This window comes from Sprattus sprattus (genome assembly GCF_963457725.1).
Source record: "Sprattus sprattus genome assembly, chromosome: 4".
Classification (NCBI taxonomy): Eukaryota; Metazoa; Chordata; class Actinopteri; order Clupeiformes; family Clupeidae; genus Sprattus; species Sprattus sprattus.
In genome coordinates this window covers 19,505,276-19,523,923 of record NC_137923.1, presented here as the reverse complement: position 1 = coordinate 19,523,923, position 18,648 = coordinate 19,505,276, and the positions used below count along the sequence as shown (strand labels likewise).

Here is an 18,648-nt window from a genome sequence, read left to right as displayed (position 1 = left end):
TTGTTGGTAGAAAAGACAAAGTTTTCATACATCCTGCACTTGGGTCCTACTACTTTGCTCAGTGTGTTCCTCACTGGACCAGAAATCCAGCGGCCAGGGTTCCATTACGGACTCTGGCCCCTGACAACCTGAGTTTATGAAAAATCATGCCATTTTGACAAAAACAGCCATTTTCCATTCCACTTCCAGTTCATTTCCTGGAAATCTTCTATCACTGAATTTCATTTGACCCTAAACTCTTTGCCGGCCTCTGAACTACCATCTCATGTGCTTACCCAGTATGGATATACATGTATTGTAGTGTTTGAGCAGTCCGTTGTGTGGCAGGCCGGGTCGGCTCGGCGTGGGCCGACGCTACAGCTGGTGGCAGCTGGCACTGGCAGGAAGGGTGACACGCTGCTCGTCCATGCGTTTGGCCTGAGAGCGCATGATCAGGCTGAAGAAGTCCTCGTCGGGCACAGTGGGGCCTTTGCTGGGGGGCGGCGGGGGGGCGCACCGCTGGTCATCCAGACGAGAGCCCTGAGCGATCAGAATGAAAGGGAGAGGAGAGGAGACGCACTGGGGATGAGTGAGGCTGCACGGACACATTTTGAATGTGTTTAAACACCTAAATAATTGTCGGTAGTTTATACTTGGCAATGGCTGTAAATAGTGGATTAAGTATCTGCTACCGGTTTTGCATCTACAGAAGTAAATCGATCTGCTGAATACTTTAAAATACAGAATCCGTTTGCACACATTTCGCAAAAATGCTTTGAAAGTCAATACTAGACAGCAAACATGAGATCTGCATCCTGAGAGACTTTCTCCTCTATTTAAAAAAAGGTCCGTCTTTACCTGGCACTTGACCAGCATGTCAAAAAATTGGTCGTCTGGTTCGTTGTTGTCGGCGCTGGCCATCAGGTGGCTGAGCACAGCCTGGCTGCTGTGCTGAGTGAGCCGCAGGCCTGGCAGGCTGCCCCCCGTGCTTGCCCGCTGGTCGTCAAGGCGACGGCCCTGAGCGCTTGCCACTAGGCTGAAGAACGGCTCCTGGCCCGGGGATGCCTCAGAGAATGCTGAGGAGAAATATGTATTTACGGTTTGTATTACAATCAAACCATCAGCCTAAACTATGGTCTTTACATCAAAGTGGGCTTATGGTCCTGGTAATACAAGATTGATTACCTGGACAGGTAAAAAGAGCTTTAACAGTAATCGGTCAATTTTTAGTACATGCTCACAACAAGAAGCCTGTGGCCATGATTTTCATTTAGTACTGTAGAAGGATTTCACACCAATCCAGGGCGCTGATACACTAATGGGCTACAAGTTACTAACAACTTGTCTCTTTTACGTGAAGAGATCTATAGACAGCATTCATAACTCTGGTGATCTTTCCTGAATTACTTCTACATGATCTATCTGTAGACCAAATCACATACAGGACAAGAGGTGGGTAAGTTTTAGGGGTGCACGATTCAGAAAATGTCACGATTCGATACCGATTTTTAGGCTCACGATTCGATTCAAAATCGATTTTCGATTCAAAAACGATTCTCGACTGAAAAAAATTGATTCACAGTATGTAAATGTTAGTGCTGTCAAACGATCGTGATAAATCGCATTTTTGTCATAGTTAACTCAAAATGAATCGCGAAATATCGCAAATTAATTAATCGCAAATTTTATTTTAATGCTCTTATCATGGAAAAGTGGATTGGCTTGCTTTATGCAATGTTTTATTTGATTGAAAAACAACATTGCCAAACAGGGCGGTAAAAAATAAAATTATAAAGTGCACATTTCAGACTCAGCCTATAGTGCATTTAACCATGGCTTAATATTTTCTTTTTTTCAAGTTTGCTGTGAACATAGAAGTCAGGCCTCTTATTTCAAAAACAATGAACCGTAACAGTTAGGTTACCAATAAAAGGTAAGCCTACTACTTCCGTGCTTTCAGCCACCTGCCTGTTGACATTTTCAGACAACAGTGAAGCTCGCTTCTTTTGCACATCACAACTTTTAAAGGTAAACTTTCTATTCAGAAGCTTTTTATCAACCATTTCGCCGTATCGCGCTCACCATCACTCAAACCGTAACGTTAGCCTATTACACAGTTTGCGAAGCCAAAAAGAACGTTAATTTAAAAAAAAAAAAAAATGTTTTTTTTTATTTTTTTTAATATGAATCGATTTTTGGAATTCTATGAATCGATTCTGAATCGGAAGCACTTGAATCGCGATTTAACAGACAGAGACTGACACATAGGGTCTGCTCTAGATGATTGGAGAAGCAGCTCACATTTCTTCATGGCAGGGGGCGGGGTCCGGGAGGGACTGGAAGGCACGGATGCGCTGCTCCTCCTGTCCTGGACGGCACAGCGCTGGTCGTCCATGCGGTTGCTCTGGAAACGACTTAGCAGGTCAAAGAAGCTCTCATCTCCCAGCGTGTCCACACTTGCCCTCTGCAAGAGACAAGAGACAGTCATGATGAGACAAGATGAAGTCAGGGTAACATGTGAGGCACCCATATGTCTGGAACTGAGATATTTCTTTTGTTTGGTAGTGCAAAGCCATTTGAAATCTGAGAAACTTGTGATTGGCTCAGTCTGGTCCAGAGGAGAGATAAACTGAATAATAACCCTTGGGGAGAAGACGAATATGGAATAGGAACCACAAAGCCCTTAACCAAAAGAGTCAAACAGATAAGGCCTTCAACCGTTACCTTCTGAGGTCCAGGCCCCTGTGTGGTGTCCTGAGTGTTGCTGCTGTCCTGCAGGACTTTGGTGGAGCCGGTCTTGTGCTTCTTGCTCCTGAAGCGGTTTACAAAGAAGAGTCTGGAGGAGGACTTGCCTAGACTGGGCTTCGCTGGCTTGTTCAGGATGTCACTGTTCCATTTCTGTCCCTGTGTAAGAGAGGTAAGTAAGTCATGGTCCACCATGCACTGAAGATGGAGCTGTGACTAGGAAGTGGATTACAACTAACGATGATTGTTTTATGAGGAGCTAGTAGACAATTATTCCAGACCGATATGCAATAGTTTGACATTTAAACACAGGTAAGAAATCTTGCATGTAAATTGAGCAGCTTCTGCAATTTTTGGCATAGCTTACATTGATCTTGTCTGGAGTTAGTTTCATCAGGTCCAGGTTCTCCATGCTGTGACGTCTGCTCATCCTTGGCCGTGCCCCTAATTGAAAACAAATGCTGAGTCATGACTCAGAAAATACTCAAAATGAACTAGCTACTAAAGACTGAACCTGAAATGAGCCTCTCGATTCTGACAAATACACAACCTTAATTACTCACTAACTTTGCTAACTTCAACTAAGCCTGCCGCCTAATAACAAAATATGAATACACTTCATAATACAGCACAATTCGTCTGCTCTATGGTCATTATGGATCTCCATGGTACTGTATGTGGTGAGAGGGAATAAAGATGGCTGTTAAAGTGATGTTAGTGTTGTTTGGGAAAAAAGTCTGAACGGTATTCGGGTAACTGCCATGAACATAGACAGTATACAAAGAAGGGAAGAACGGACAAATGTTTCTGGGAATCATCTGAGCTCTGAAGAGCGCAAATCTGGACACTGTAGCCAGCAAGATCAACCAATCAGAATGAAGAAGAGAATGGGCTTCCCATGTACAAAGCACACAGAAGAAAGAGGGGTGGGGTCTTTTTGTGTGCCAGTCTGACAGAAGTCAGCTATAAATACTAATGCTGCAAACTGTTTTCACGATAAGAGTAAAGCATATTGGCCATGGTACGGAAATCAGCCTCTCCGGGTGAGTGATGTATTCGGTGGGCTACCTGCACGGTTGTAGTCGATCTCTTTGTTCTCAGACAGGACGGAGTTGTTGGTGCTGTAGCTCAGGCCCAGCACCATCTGCAGGTCGGACACATTCATACGGGCCGTCAGCTCGCCACCCCGGTCCCCTGTCTGGAGTACACACGAATAAACCATTCAGAGACATTATACATGGTAATATAGCCGCAGCAGTACTGCTCCAAAATCACAGGAATGAATAAGAAGTCTTTGAGCAAATGCATCAATGTAATTAGAGCTTTTATAAGGACCAACACAGTTACACAATACAAGTAATGGACCTGAATTCCATGTGACTGAAAGAGGGAATGTGTATGTGGAAAATGTACCTCTTTGGAGATTTCTAGATGTTTCTCTGCGAAGTGCATGGCCTGGTCATGGTTTCCCAAGGCTGTGTGTGCATTCCCTAAACTCCAACAGGCCCGGCCTTCCCCGATCCTACATTAAACAAAGACAGATACAATAATTAATTTCTCAGCAACACACCTACGTTTGTACAAACAGATGATGCGAAAGTGATTAGTATGAGATGCATGGAGTGGTTTGTGTGTGTGTCACACCTGTCATTGAGGTCCTGAGCAATGATGAGGTGTTTAAGGTGGTAGTCAATGGCCCTCTCGTAGTCGTGCAGGAGGGTGTAGGTGTTTCCCAGGCTGTAGCAGGCCTGAGCCTCCACCGCCCGGTCCTTCAGCTGTCGAGCCAACTGCAGCGCCTTCCTAAACAACACACAAACACACACAACACACACCCTTAGACACAGTGACTTCAGAAGGACTACCACTTACACTTGCTCTGAGTGGACTACACATAGAGGGCCAATGGACGTCTGCAGATTATCTAATAAACTCAAATTTGATCGTCACAGTTCAAAGTCTTGTAACCCGTCTTTGTCCTCTCTAATCACAGTGCTGTATGAATAGACTCTGACGTGGCAAGAACTTCTCTGTTAATAATAGCACCCTTTTAATTACACGGGCACTGCTTTCCTCTCCTCTGCAGTTACAAAGAGGCATAGAATTCATCTCAGCCTTCAGGCCTGCCAAAAGCATTATGAGGAAATGGCTTTTCTTAGCAGTCATTTCCTCCTCCCAAAAAATCATCCAAACCCACAGACCAGAACATACTACCTACTACACAGCAACCTGGAATAATGTCCTTCTGGTAGGTCACTCAATGTTAAAACAGAAAGGGAACACAATTTAGTCATGCAGTCTTTAGAAATCTCTGAAGGTCACTTTTGCCTTTTTTAAAACCCAAAATAGAGAGCAGAAAGGCATTTGTTTTCTCAGGCTTGGCAGCTGGGGGTAGAACACCTCATCATTGGGTGATGAATGAATGTCTGGCTCACTTGTAGTGTTCTGCTGCCACTTCAAATTCCCCCAAGAAGATGAAAGCGTTGCCCAGGTTGCAGTAGGCCCTTCTCTGGGCTGCCCGGTCCCCAAACTCCTTTGCTATGAGCAGACGCTGTGCAGACATAGACAAACCATTCATGTTAAAGTCCCCCTGACGAAGACCCATTGAAGACTGGAATGCTTTCAAAAAAATGATTTTTCACTTCAAATCAGCCATCAAGAAAATAATATTGTTCATAACAGCAAATCTGTAGGTTAGTGGTTGATCTAAAGTTGACCATGTTCCTTCATCATGTTTTCCAAGGTATGTTGCTAGAAGTAGGTCTCGTAAGTTGGTATTGCTTGGTTAATGTTTCTCACAGGAAGTGAGATAACTTTCGAAAACCCCACTCATGCACACCTGCTCATGGGACGCCACCGCTCTCCGGAAATGTCCCAGCAGGTAGTACGTGTTGCCCAGGTTACCATGGGTCCGGCCTTGGGCAGCCCGGTCACCAAGCTCCATCACGATAGCCAGGTTTTCCCTACACCATTCAATCAGCACAAACAACAGAAAGTCAAGTTCAGGTTTACCTACCTTTGGAACAGGAAACACACACTGTGCACAGACATACACATTAGTTCATGTTAACTGATACATACACACACAAGTAGGCCCACACACACCTGCACACACCTGCACACACATGAACGCGCAGACATGCACACCCGGCATCAGGACTCACTTGTAGTAATCTGCAGCTCTTGTAAGTGCTGTCATGACCTCCTCTGGGAAATCACCTGGGTCGGCCCCACTCCAGCAGATACTCTTACCCTTAGCATGGTACACGTTTCCAAAGTTATAAAGTGCTCTTGCCTGGCCAACCTGCCGGGAAAAGCAAGCAAACGATCTCAGAAAAAAAGAAAAACAACGTGGGACAACACCTAACAGAGAGCACACCAGGAAGCTTTGGTCTGAAAATAACCTGCGTCTCAATTAAAATGAACTTCCACAACACTTAGTTTCCTGATTGGCTAATTAAAGCAGAACATTCTGAAATATTAGTTGCTACATAGAGAGCACAACAACGTCCACAGTGCTATTTTCATAGGAACAACCAGCATTTAATGTTTCCAGCAAGCAGTTATTCCAAAATGATACCATGGAATAACCATAGCCCCTAGACTTAATTAACACTAGTTTATAAACTATGAATCTCCATTCATCGTTAAGAAGTTGGTTAAACCGTTCCAACATTCTGTATATTCTCAAACAAAGAGCAGGAATTCCCCACCTTATCATTAAGGACCTGGGCGATATCCAAGTGCCTTTGACAACAAACAACGGCTTCATCAAAGCGGCCCATCGCCTTCAAAGTGTTCCCAAGGTTTCCACTGGCTTTGGCTTCCCCAAGCTCATCCCCAATGGTCCTGAGAGGAACACACCATACAGTTTATTTCCAGCTGCTTTTATAGAGAACAAAGCCATTCCATACATCTGTACATTTCAGCATTTTACACTTGTGTATTCCTTTGCTTGTATTCCTTCTTTCATCAACTGGTTTATTGCATTTATGTGTTTATTCTTCCTTGGCGAAGGAAAGTGAACCGTTTCATGTTACCAAATAATCCTGGGTTTAGCAAAGTCAAGTTCAGTTGTGATTTAACACAGGAAAACCCCACTCAGAGGCAGCACTCTAGAAGGTCCAGAACAAGTGCACGGAGAACTACTATTAAGATACATAATTATTGTTAAGACTATAAAGAAACAGGCACTTCCTCATCAGACTCTACAAGGACAGCGGGACAGGTGCCTGACCTGGTGAGGGTGAGATCATGGTGGTGGAACGCCAGCGCCTTGGTGTAGTCGTGCAGGTGGAAGTAGGCGTTGCCCAGCTGGCTGTAGACAGCACTTAGCACCTGCAGGTCCTCCGTGCCCACCTGGATGGCTGCCTCGAAGAAGGAGACCCCAGTGCCGTAGTCGCCCAGCTTGCAGAGCCGCTCCCCCTCCAAGGCCAGCTCCAGGCAGGAGGCCTCCATCCTGACGAGGAGGACACAGGAGACAGAAGTCAACACCAACTCATAAACAGCACTCAAACAAAGACACCAAACGCTCCTGCTTGTAAGCAACGTAGTCTTCCAGGGCAAGATGTCAGCACTATGTGAAAAGAGTTCACAGTCTTGAGACAGCTCTGTGTGGACTGTGGACTAAAAGCGCATTGAAAACGAATGCAAACAAGGCTAGGGCTACCAAACACTCCCAGTCCTCTTTCAGCCCTGCCTTCAGGAGGCGTTTGGGTTAAGTAAAAAAAAAAAAGGGGGTTTGAATGCCATTACTGCTGTAATCTATTCCACCTTTATTTAGTCCGGCACTCACCACAGTTGTCTCTAGTCGCTACATGAGACTAATGCTACAAGGGACTAGTGAGGGCTCCATGAGAGCAATGTTGTAAACAAAGGGTAAGAACCATAACCCTTTGAACCTTGGACTTGAAGCTAAGGCGGGGCCTAGATATGTGGCCTCAGTGGTGTACAATTCCTTTCTTTACTGTAAGACAAGGCAAGGCAAGTTTATTTATATAGCATTGGCAGTTCTAAGTGCTTTGCAAATGAGCAGATAAAAGAACATAGAAAAATAAGAGAGTAAAAAGGTAAAGTGGATTATAAAGAACATAGAAAAATAATAACTGTAATAATAATGGTATTGAATGTGAGGCCAAGAGCAGGAGGTGCAGGAAACTCCTTAAGGCGGTTATGTGGAGTTAAGGAGGTTTCCATCTTGTCGAAAGGACGGCACCTTTTAAGTCATGAATCAGTGCCCATTTCTCATACATAAAAACACTTTCAAACTGTCAAATTCAATTACATGTTTTTATATTATATTGAAATAATTTATAACAGTAAAAAGATGGATAATTATGTTGAGGTCTGGCCTTCTCTCCATAATTGTGATGGCACGCATACAGTGGATTTAGATTTAGAGGTACGCCCTGAAACTCAGAGGCTGAGCCGCTAAACCAGCTCATGGTCATTTGTCAAGTTTGTGTGCTAACTATGGCTTGAGAAGGCTACTCCCAAAACACAACTGCACAGAGTGGCACTTCTTCTTCCTGTAACTTCTGTGCACACTCAGAAGAGAAAGTTTAAAACAACACTGCCATGTAATCATAGTAAGTTTTCATACAGCACTTGATGCAGACTACTTTTTCTTCAGGATCTGATGTGCTTCATGAAGACCACAGGCAAACCCAAATGACAGGTTAGCCTTAGCCTTCCTGAATAGCCCAAATGAAGCATTTCTTCGCCTGACGCCTCCTTCCAGATCTGCAAGCCAGCACGACGTTGGATGCCAATAGACTGAATTCCTCAACTAATTAAAGCATCCTAACCACCAGCTCAGCACATCTAAAAACTAAAAAACTGTTGTGTGGACAAGTCAAAGAGATTTGTGGAATGTATTAGTTATTTTTTCTGAAGAAGCTAGTTACCAAAAGAAAACTTTTTTTTTTTTAAGATTTGTTTTTGGGCTTTTTGCCTTTAATCAGATAGGAGAGTCAAGGTTTGGACAGGAAATGAGGTGGAGAGAAGAGGTGGGGAGTGGAATCGGGAAATGACAGCGGTTTGGATTCGAACCTGTGTCCCCGTGGGCGTTCAAGCCCGTATATGGTCGGGGCTACTGCTTGCACCACAGTGCTCCCCACCTAAAAAAAAACTTTAGGTTTACTTACTTAAGTCTCCGCCTTTTTACTAATTAATTGTTCAGAAAATGTGGAACTGTTTTTTTCTCACCTGAGAGTTTCCAGACTATATGCCAGTGGACCCTGAGCTAAAACATAGGCTGGCACAGCCTAGCTACCACTTCACGCTCTCTAGACTCTGGAATTAGCCCCACTGTGACATATGAGTAACATATGAGTAACACAAGAGTAACACAAAGCCTGTATGATTAAACTCAGAGATGAATCCAATAAGCTCTTTAATAAAAGCTGCCAACCAAGTGAAAGTAGAGGACAGAGAGAAATTTGTGCTGTTAGCTACCGCTTCAAGGCGGCAGGCAGCAGACATCATAGACACTCTTATGTTCTTTTTAGGTTAAGAATACTACAGTAAATACACAGACACTCTTTCAAGACAAAGACACAAGACAGTGATATACTGCAACACAGCTAATCGGCTACAGGCATTTCTGAGCACTAAGCTTATAGAGAAAAACCCTGAAATACTGGCATTTCTCAATTAGATCCATCAAATTAATGCTTACATGCACCACATCAAGACAAAGACAAAACAGGGTTTCCTTTGCTTACTTTTCTGGGCTAATTAGCAATGCTAGGACCCTACCTGTTGTCATCTGGCTCGACACAACTGCAGCACTCTGGGCACCTCAGAGGCATCTAAAACGCGCTGGGGCCTTCAGGGCCACTGCACGCACCACAGGTCTGCAAAGTTAGGCTTCCTCTGAGACGGCAGTCCAGCACAACTGCACCCCTGTACAGTCATACTTAGGCCTACTGCTGCGTCTGATTCTACTAGGCCATGCACTCCAACTGAACTTAAATACGTGTACATTTACAAACATAAAAATGAATGAAGTCAGGATTTGTTGTCTGGTTATTAAGGTTTTAAAATGGAGCTGACCTTCAGGAACATCTTCATTGTTGTTGATAGGGCAGAGGAGGGATTAGGGAGAGCTGGACTGTCAGCGTTTCGGGGGATAATCTGATCTGACCCTTTTCCCTCGGCCGTCACCTGTGATTACTTCTCTCTCTCTCTCTCTCCCTCTACCTCTCTCCCCCTCTCACTGTGGGCACTCTGGTGATCAGACACACTACTAAGAGGTCTCTTACAGGACAACTCACGGGCTTTGTCACATCCCTCAATAACCTCTTGTTTTTGTAAACGATTCTCAGTCATACAGGAGAGAAAACAGCATTGAGATGCCTCAAATTACCCTTTATTGCATGTTTTTGTACATTTCTAAAATGTAGTGGCTGCAGGATTGTACACAACAAGCTGATCCTTAGTTTGGACCCTTAGTGTTCCATTCGAATTCTGTTCTGAGCGTATGGTCCACTCCTTTAGGTGTCACATTACCCAAATGTACAGTGATGTTTTGAAACCTTGGTACAATATTGAAATCTAATGTCATTCTAGTACAGAAAAAGGACTTGTTTTGTGAGTGAGCACATTAATTATGTATTGAATAAATACCATCCCGAATGAACACCCTTAGAATCAGAACACAACCAGGACTAATTAAGGTGACTTACATTAGCAGATGTTTGCATTAGAATGCAGAACAAAAAAACAAAAGGAAATAATCATAAATATTTGAGTGGGGCATTAAAAATGGAGTAAGCAGGGAGAGGGACCCCTCCGTGACACCCCACAGAAGTGCACCTGGTGCGGCACCATCCCAGCAGTTGCAGCGCACTGCGACTTCACCGTAACCATGGTGAGCAGGAACAGGTGACTTTTTTTTTGTTTGAACATACTGTGTCCATCGCTTCAGGAGCAAAATATTACCACATCTGGAATCCCCTGAGAGAGGTTCCAAAATATTATGAGTGATATGGTGTCATTTGACCATGACTTCAAATACAAAACATATGAAAAAACAGTAGATCTGCATGCCTACCTGTAGCGGACATGAGAGGAATGGTCTTCGCTTTGCATGCTAACCATCGAACCATTGGCATCCATTGAAGGGCATAACAAGAGCTGATATCCCGAAGAAGATCCAAAAAATTGGTCAGACATGTGCCAAAAGGAGGGCGAATGGAAAAAAGTCATACAAAAAGAGAACTGCTGGGTGGTCCGGATAAAGTAACATTGGTTAACTTATCAGTCAAGAACAGCAGACTGGGGTCTAATATTCCCTGTATCGTCACAGATGTATCCTCCAATAGTTCTACAGCTGAGGTGGGGAACCCAAGCCGGCGCGGTGACTAAAAAAGTGGCGGTTCTTCACACTCCTGTGGCTTTAGCTTTGGTGTGTGTTTAGTGCATTTTTCTCTCTCCTGCAGCTCTCTGTGAAGAGAACACAAGATGCTGTGTTTGAAGCCTCATTCTGAGTGTGTAACGCCATGGCAACACCCATCAAGCAGCGTGCAAAAGCAGAGTGAATGCGGGCAGCTGTGTGTGTGTGTGTGTGTGTGAGTGTGTTTGTGTCAGAATCCAGACTGTGTATCTAGGCATGAGATGACTCCAGTGAGAGGTGCCAGTGAAAGTGCATTAGCTTGTTTGCCACATTTCAATGTTTCCACTATATAACCACTGCTAATGACCTAGTTGTGGGCTTTATAAAGCAACTATTGTTCTGCTCTCTAAAAATGGGAGCAAGTGTTGATTAGGAGCAAGTGAAGCACAATAAAGCAAGGATACTTTAAGGCTTGTGAAAACCTTTCACTTTTAATCCAAACATAAACCTCAACCAAAAAAGAAAGAAAGAGAAAAGGGAAAGATGAAACCGGTTCTTGCCAACAATGAATTTAGCTTCTTGGACTATAATCTTATTTTAGGTTATCCATTTGTCAACAAACGGTTTCAAACCAACGGCGATATGAATTCAATTATAAGTTTTTATACCAAATTAACAAACACTGTGAAGAGTAGTCTCATACTGAACCAATCTTAGTTTACTGTAAACACAGTTTAAATGGCTTGACATTGAAAAGATTTGTCTGATGAGTCAAACATTTCCTAATCCACAGTAATTCTCCATACTCCACACACCCAATACAGTCCTGGTGGCTGTAGGCTTAACATCTTTCAAACTCAGAGAAACAACACTCACCCAATCATGTCATGGCTCAAAACTAGTTCCACATGGAGTCCTATAGCTTGTAAACTTGAACTTATTTAGTCTAGCGCTCGATAAAGCCCAGATTCAGATAATAAAGACACGCCAATGAAGCACTGAAAGACACACACGCGCACACAAGACACTTCCTGGGGGTGTGGGTTGCTTTGAAACTATGCTGTAACTGCATACACAAGATATTTCACAAATAAAAGATGCATAATCTGTGGTGGATTTGTATACAGCTGGGATGATTTGCATTCATCTAGGCTTCAAATTTTCTACTGGACTGGCAATAATACTGTATGCCCCAACAGGTAATCCATTCTAGACCCTACAACCATGAACAACCTGGACGTTGTTGGTTTATGTTGACTGAGGCACAGGTGAGCAAGCACACACCCTATGAACCAACAGCAGGGAAAATAACAGTAGGGAAACAAAGGGAAACTTGCAAACTGGCTTAGGTGGTTTTGCTGGGGACACAATCACGTCGACCAAATCCAATGAGCTCATTGGCAAGAACTGACAAGAAGGGACACGAATCAGGCTAGATGACTAACCGCCACGACAAAGCTGTTCAAAAGCCAACAACTGCCAATGGGGTAACATGTCCACAAGAAAAATAATAAATAGTGACCTAATGTTTCTACTTCATATACTGTAGAAACTATGACGACACTGTTTTGACAACCATGCATGCATCAACCATCTCTGGCTCACAAGAGGTCAACGATCAAAATAATTAGACAAATGCATTCAACTCTATTTTCAGGCAAATGCAGAAAGTGTGAAGAGTGAAGGAGAATTAAACTTCTGTGAGAATCCACACTAAACAGCCTTGTGGTTAAATTATTTTAAGGGACCCTACTAGGATAACAACAATAAGAGGAAATCATACACAGGGATTAGAGTAAAGGCCCCTCAGGAAACTCCATCAACAGATTAGTAGTAGTGACTCCAATCAGTGACTTACTTAGTGTTTTGTCACTTTTTTCCAATTTCCCACGCAAGCAAAGAGCGGATCCATAATGCAAAAAAATTAAATCTACTTACCTCAAGTAATAATAACGCAGCTTGTGATTTTAGTGTCCTAGAAGAAGAAAAACATATATTAGGCAGAGACTGAGACGCATCGTTATATGTTGGATGCAACGTTAACCATGATGAAGGCGGCCAAAAGTCAGGGTTCAGAAAAGTTGATTAATGTAAAGCCATCACAACTATCAATATTTGTAGTTTTACAAAACAATAACGTTACTTTCTGGGCTACAAGCATGATAAGAATACTGTCTAGCTTGACAAGTATTCAACTAGTCATAAGAATGACAATATGACATCGTCGCTACCTCCGTTTATTTGTCTTAACAGGACGTTTCTTCATGTTTTCTTTGACGACGTCATATTTAACTTTAAAAATACAATGGATGAAATAGTTTTTATGGATTTAATTCAAATTGTGGACACCCATGTCCTTTGAACGACAAGGCTATTATTGCAAAAACACTAGATGGCAGTTTAGGCCAATACAACTCAATAAAAGGTGACCAACACATGATTAAATAAATGCATCGAGTTAGCTGGGCTGCTTGTTAAGACCTAGCAATACGTGACTTCAGCTTTAGGTAAAATCCATGCAGCCCCGCGCCGGGGAACATAACGCAGCCATTCCATCCAGCGGCACTGTCATATAAAGTATGTTTGTTGCATGCAACAATCGTTGTTCTTCAGTGGCATAAGGAATGTTAGGATAGTTTTTAAAAGACGGTAGCAACTGAATGCTGCTGGTTACAAGCTATCAGGATTATCATAGTGGCCAACCCAGATGACATTTTTTACTGTTACTCATATGCTAACCCAACCTAGCTGTTAGCTGAGGTTATATAGTAAGTGCTCATGTTACTTACCAGACGTTAACGTTAACTACACTTCCCGGAACTTCCCACAGTGTGTTTCAAAAGCATAAATTCCTCCAGATGGTACACACTTAATTTTTACTGACTAACTCAATCATATTCAAACAATAGTAAAATGTATCTATTATGTATTTAATGTATCGCTAACATAAGGACTATTCTTTTTCCTAAACTTTTAGCTACACTTCGATAGAAAAGACCAACGTAAGCGAATCATGATAGGACAAAGCAAGACGTTCTGTTGTTATTCCACCAGCCAATCAGAGCAAATAATTCAAAGATAACCACGCCTTCGAACAACTGCCTACTAACCAATCAAATTTGAATGCACTATCTCAATAAGGGAAGAAACTGTTAATGTTGCATTGTAAGGTGTGGAATAGTTAATAGTTAAGTGTTAACTTGTCTTATCTATAGCGTCATTATCTGATGCCAGTGTGTTCTTACAATATGCTTATGTGAAAATCACACGTTGAAAATGCCACCGAAATGGTGAAACTGCAGAACAATTCGATGGTGTCGTTACCTAAGCAACCAAACTCCTCCCCGGGTTACCTATCTTATGTCTTGTCCAGACGTTCAGCGATGCAGGTTTTCACTTATTGATGAGGGTAACAGTAGGGAAATTGAAGCATTAAAATTAGTAGAATACTAATGCTCGGGTACTTGGTCATGGCATTACATGAAATACGTGCAGGTAGCAGAGCTGTCACGGACATGCTCTGACATTAAATGCTAAAATCTGGAGCTCTATGGAACTGCTTCAAAGTAAGTGGACTGGTTGACGTTAGTACCCTGGATTGGAGGTTTTCTCATGAGTAGTACTCAAGTTGTATTGATGTAGGTTACTAGGTACATCTCATGGTAAATATGTTCATTTTGATGTAAACATCCTTATTTTCCCATTTAAGTCATACTAAAAGCTGGCAATATGAATTCTGTATTGTATTAAGGTATGAATTATAGCTATTTGGAATGCTATGCCAGGACTCAATGGCCAGTTAAAAGAGTATGATGTTGCTGCTGCTGTTGATGCTTGCTGTTATCTGCACTGAGTTAAACAGGACAAACTATGTCAGTGTACACTTATAGAGTAGCCCTTGTACATGTTTGCTTCAGAAGGGCCACATAAGTGACCAACACATCACACACAATTCTCAGTCAGAAAACAATGCATAGCTACTGTTTCTCATCTCGATTCTGTTTACCTTACCCTGTTGCTAAGACGTGAATTAACCAGCACCTGAAGAACCACATCGCAAAGAAGTGTTAGGTTCAGTCACAGCCTCCAGAAGTGCCTCAGGCCAAAGTATGGAGGGAACACCAGAAAACCTAGATGACGAGGCAGAGGCTGATGAAGAGAGGCCTTCCTCAGTGTTGTGGACGAAATGCATTCAGCAGAGTATATTTGTGGACATAAGCGATGATGACAGCCTGCATTTCAGCGACCTGCAGCCAGGCTCTTTTGACATCTGTCTGAATCAAGACTCACCAGCGTCGGACGCAAGCGTTAAAATCAGAGGTAAGATTTTTTTTTTTTCATAGGCTTTCGACTACAAATAGTCCTAGAGAGAAAGAGAGAAAGTTGGTTTCGCAGTGATAAATGGGTATATTTTGGATGGACTAGATATAATAGGTCAAAAAAATCACCTCAACCTTTTATTGCTAAACAAATATGGTGTCTGTAGTTGTTATACACAATTACTCTTTTCATTCTGTCTAAATGATATTTGTTTTATTCCTCATCTTTCTTCTAATAGAAGGACGTATTTTGTTGTGCAGGATGATATGTCATTTTCCTTTAAGGTCTTGTGTTTTTCTGGTGTCATTTTCAGTAGATAGGCCTACACATTCTAGATTATATTGTCAAATCTCATTGAGACATACTGTCAGTAATGGAGATTGTGAAAGTGTTGTAACATCTGTGAAATTGTGATTGTGTTGTAACATCTGCCCTTTCATTTCACTTTAGTGTATTTTGAATGTATTAAACAAATTCAATAAAGATCAGCCTTTTACTTCTCTCTCTCTGTCTCTGGGATGCAGACTCTTTTCTTTTCAGGGTTCTTCTTGTTTGGGCCTCACACATAAACCGATTAGTACTGACTTGCCCAAACCATCAGATCACTGACAGCCCTTTTATCTGTTTTATTTTTAAGAAAACTCACAGCTGGCCAGTTCAGATGAGGAGGAAGAGGAAGCTACAGAAGCTGGTGTCACTCCCAGTGGTGGATCTGTGACTGGCAGCAGTAGCATTAGAGACAGTGCAACACATTTGTCCCAAAAATCAGGGCAAACACCCATAAGCCTCAAGGGAAAGCAGATGTGGAGGTATAATGAAGATCCCGTGAACACCAGCGACGAAGACCAGGAGGATCTTCCGTATGATGATGACCGGGCCAATCAGGGAGCTCTCAATTATGCTTGGAGAAAAACTTCAGAGAAAGAGGAGAGAATATTGGACAACTCTAAAAATACAGATAAAAAAACAGCAACAGATTTAAATTTGCAACAGACTGCCATGGTGGTCAGTAAGTTGCCTAATTCTGGGGTTGATGCTGCTCTTGTAAATGGTGGTGGTAAAGTACAGTCTACTGATCAAAGACAGCCAGAAGAGGCGGTTGCCACATCAAACCAACCTCAACATGTAGAAAGCACTATGATCTCAGACCTCCTACTGCGCCACTTCACACGAGAGGATTTGCCGAACGCCACTGAGTTAATTGAGGCAGAGACTCTTCCTGAGGTGTCCTTGATGGAGAGCTTGGACACTACTGTGGTGAGCATGGTCTCTCAGCATATCCCATACCATGGACCGTCTGTCTTTAGTCACAGCAATGGAGGCAGAGACACAAGCCAACGTGAATCGGAAGTAAAGAGTGGAGGTGCCAGCCCAGTGGTGTCAAAGCGAGAGGATGAGAAGTCACATAGCAGCCAACCTGCCCTTGGGTCAGCAAGAGACTCTGAGTCAGAGGGCGAGCACTCCCCAGAGGTGAGCCATAGATCCAGCAGTCCCCAGCCAGCTAACGCAGAGGACTCCATCCAGAGATGCTCTTTAGTCAGGACGAGGTCCTTCGGTGAACTAAAGTACGGACAGGGACAGGTCCACTATCCTCTACCTGACTTTTCCAAGGTGGCTCCAAAAGTGAAAATCCCCAAAGCTAATGGTGCGATAGTAGTGAGGTCTGTGTGCCCCTCTCCAGGCATCATGAGGGCCCAGTCCTCTCCAGGGATGCTGGCCAAGTCCTCAGCCTCCAATATGGCCACCATGGATGTGATCAGCAGGGTACTGGAGGACACCATACTGCCTCCTGACAAACTGTTTGTCTTCAAAGAACAGGACAACTGTCATGGGTCTATTCATCCCTTGCAGGTAACTAGTAGGAATTTATATGATACACATTTCCTCATTAATGTCTGATGAGACTGCTTCATGCCATGCTGGTTGGGGTTAGCATAAGCTAACTTTTATTTCCAGTTTACATCACCCTCCTTACTTCCATGCATATTTCTTCTGAGCTGCATTATACACACTAAAAGGACTGGCATATGCAAAAAAAACACGATCGGACCAGAGAATGCAGCTGGTGGATATTTAAATAATAAACATATACATAAACTAAAGCTTGTAAGTACAAAACAGGCATTTGGCTGTCTATGTTGTAACTACTTTAAACACTACCTTGCAGCCACTCAATATTTTGTTAACATCACAATGTAACATACTTTATATTCCTCTGTAATTGTAGGTGGAATATGACAAATTGGTCACCAAAAATGCTGAAGCAGAAAACTTAATTGATGAGATGAGACTGGGAGCTAACGTAAGCTTTTTAAATCACCTTAATAATGCTTTTGATTAAACTTGGCACGATGTTACCTCAGTTGTCCATTCTTAAATTGTGTAATATGTTTTTGTGTATGTGGCAGTTCATTGTGTTTTTCCATAAGTAGATCCAAGCATCCAGTGGTCCTTCTTTTCATACAAGCTGCTCTGATAAAGAAGAAGAAGAAGAAGTTGGGGTATATTCATGTGGAATTGGAGATACTGAGAGGTCCACCCAGCGTCTTCAAACAGGCACGGCCCCTTCCCTCCTTCTTCCTCTGTCTGATGTGAAGGGTCCACACTGTTTGAAATTCTGTACTGTATCCCAGACAACAAATTACAGAGAAATGGACACCGTTGAGTAAGGCTGACGTGTCGGGTGACATGAGGTCCATGTTGCATTCATGGCTGCAGCCTTCATAGCAGAAACCTGAGAGAGTGAAGTTAACTCAAGCGGACTTTGTTTGAGCATGAATTGGATCATGTTTTTTATTACTCGTGTTTCTTTTAAGGCGTGCCAGACACGCCATAAATGATGTGTTTTAGGAACTTGCGTAAGAAACACATCATGACATCACCATCACCACACATGGAAACACTGTAGCACACCAAATAGCTAGTTATGCTTGGCTCAGAAATTAAGTTTAATTTCAAAGATGCAATATGGCAAACACACAAACCACAACAACTGTTAAAATTGGGTCCAGTTAATAAGACACAAAGTCAGTGTGGTTCTTCCCTTCTGGGTGAATTTATCCTGGACTTTTTCTTGTCATCGTTTCTTTTAGTGTATGATAAGGACTTAAACAAAGCCACTGGTCCAAGCACAATAGCACCTCCTCCCATCAAACCAAAGGAGCAAAGTGAAGGGGAAAAGATGACGAGTGAACTAATGACTATTATTAGTCAGTTTGGAGACAAGGTAAAATAATGGTGTAAAAGTATTGATTTCAATGAAAATTTCA

At 42.7% G+C, this 18,648-nt stretch overlaps 1 protein-coding gene and 1 long non-coding RNA gene across 2 annotated transcripts; both read right to left on the bottom strand.

The window, feature by feature from the left end:
- Positions 1–354: 354 nt before the first annotated feature.
- gpsm2 (G protein signaling modulator 2) lies at positions 355–10,932 on the bottom strand (the record flags this gene model as incomplete). The annotated part of the gene is made up of 14 exons (XM_080836456.1): positions 355–519; positions 838–1,055; positions 2,281–2,443; positions 2,704–2,883; positions 3,092–3,168; positions 3,793–3,922; positions 4,138–4,246; positions 4,369–4,524; positions 5,157–5,272; positions 5,561–5,684; positions 5,886–6,025; positions 6,435–6,570; positions 6,959–7,180; positions 10,778–10,932. 14 exons carry the CDS (start codon positions 10,930–10,932, stop codon positions 355–357), a joined length of 2,091 nt encoding a protein of 696 aa, XP_080692582.1.
- A 76-nt stretch (positions 10,933–11,008) lies between these two features.
- Positions 11,009–13,939, bottom strand: LOC308363965. Its single transcript, XR_013968613.1, has 3 exons — positions 13,849–13,939; positions 12,998–13,034; positions 11,009–11,169 (listed from the first exon to the last, which is right to left on the bottom strand). It is a non-coding gene; the product is annotated as an uncharacterized lncRNA (long non-coding RNA).
- Positions 13,940–18,648: the final 4,709 nt, after the last annotated feature.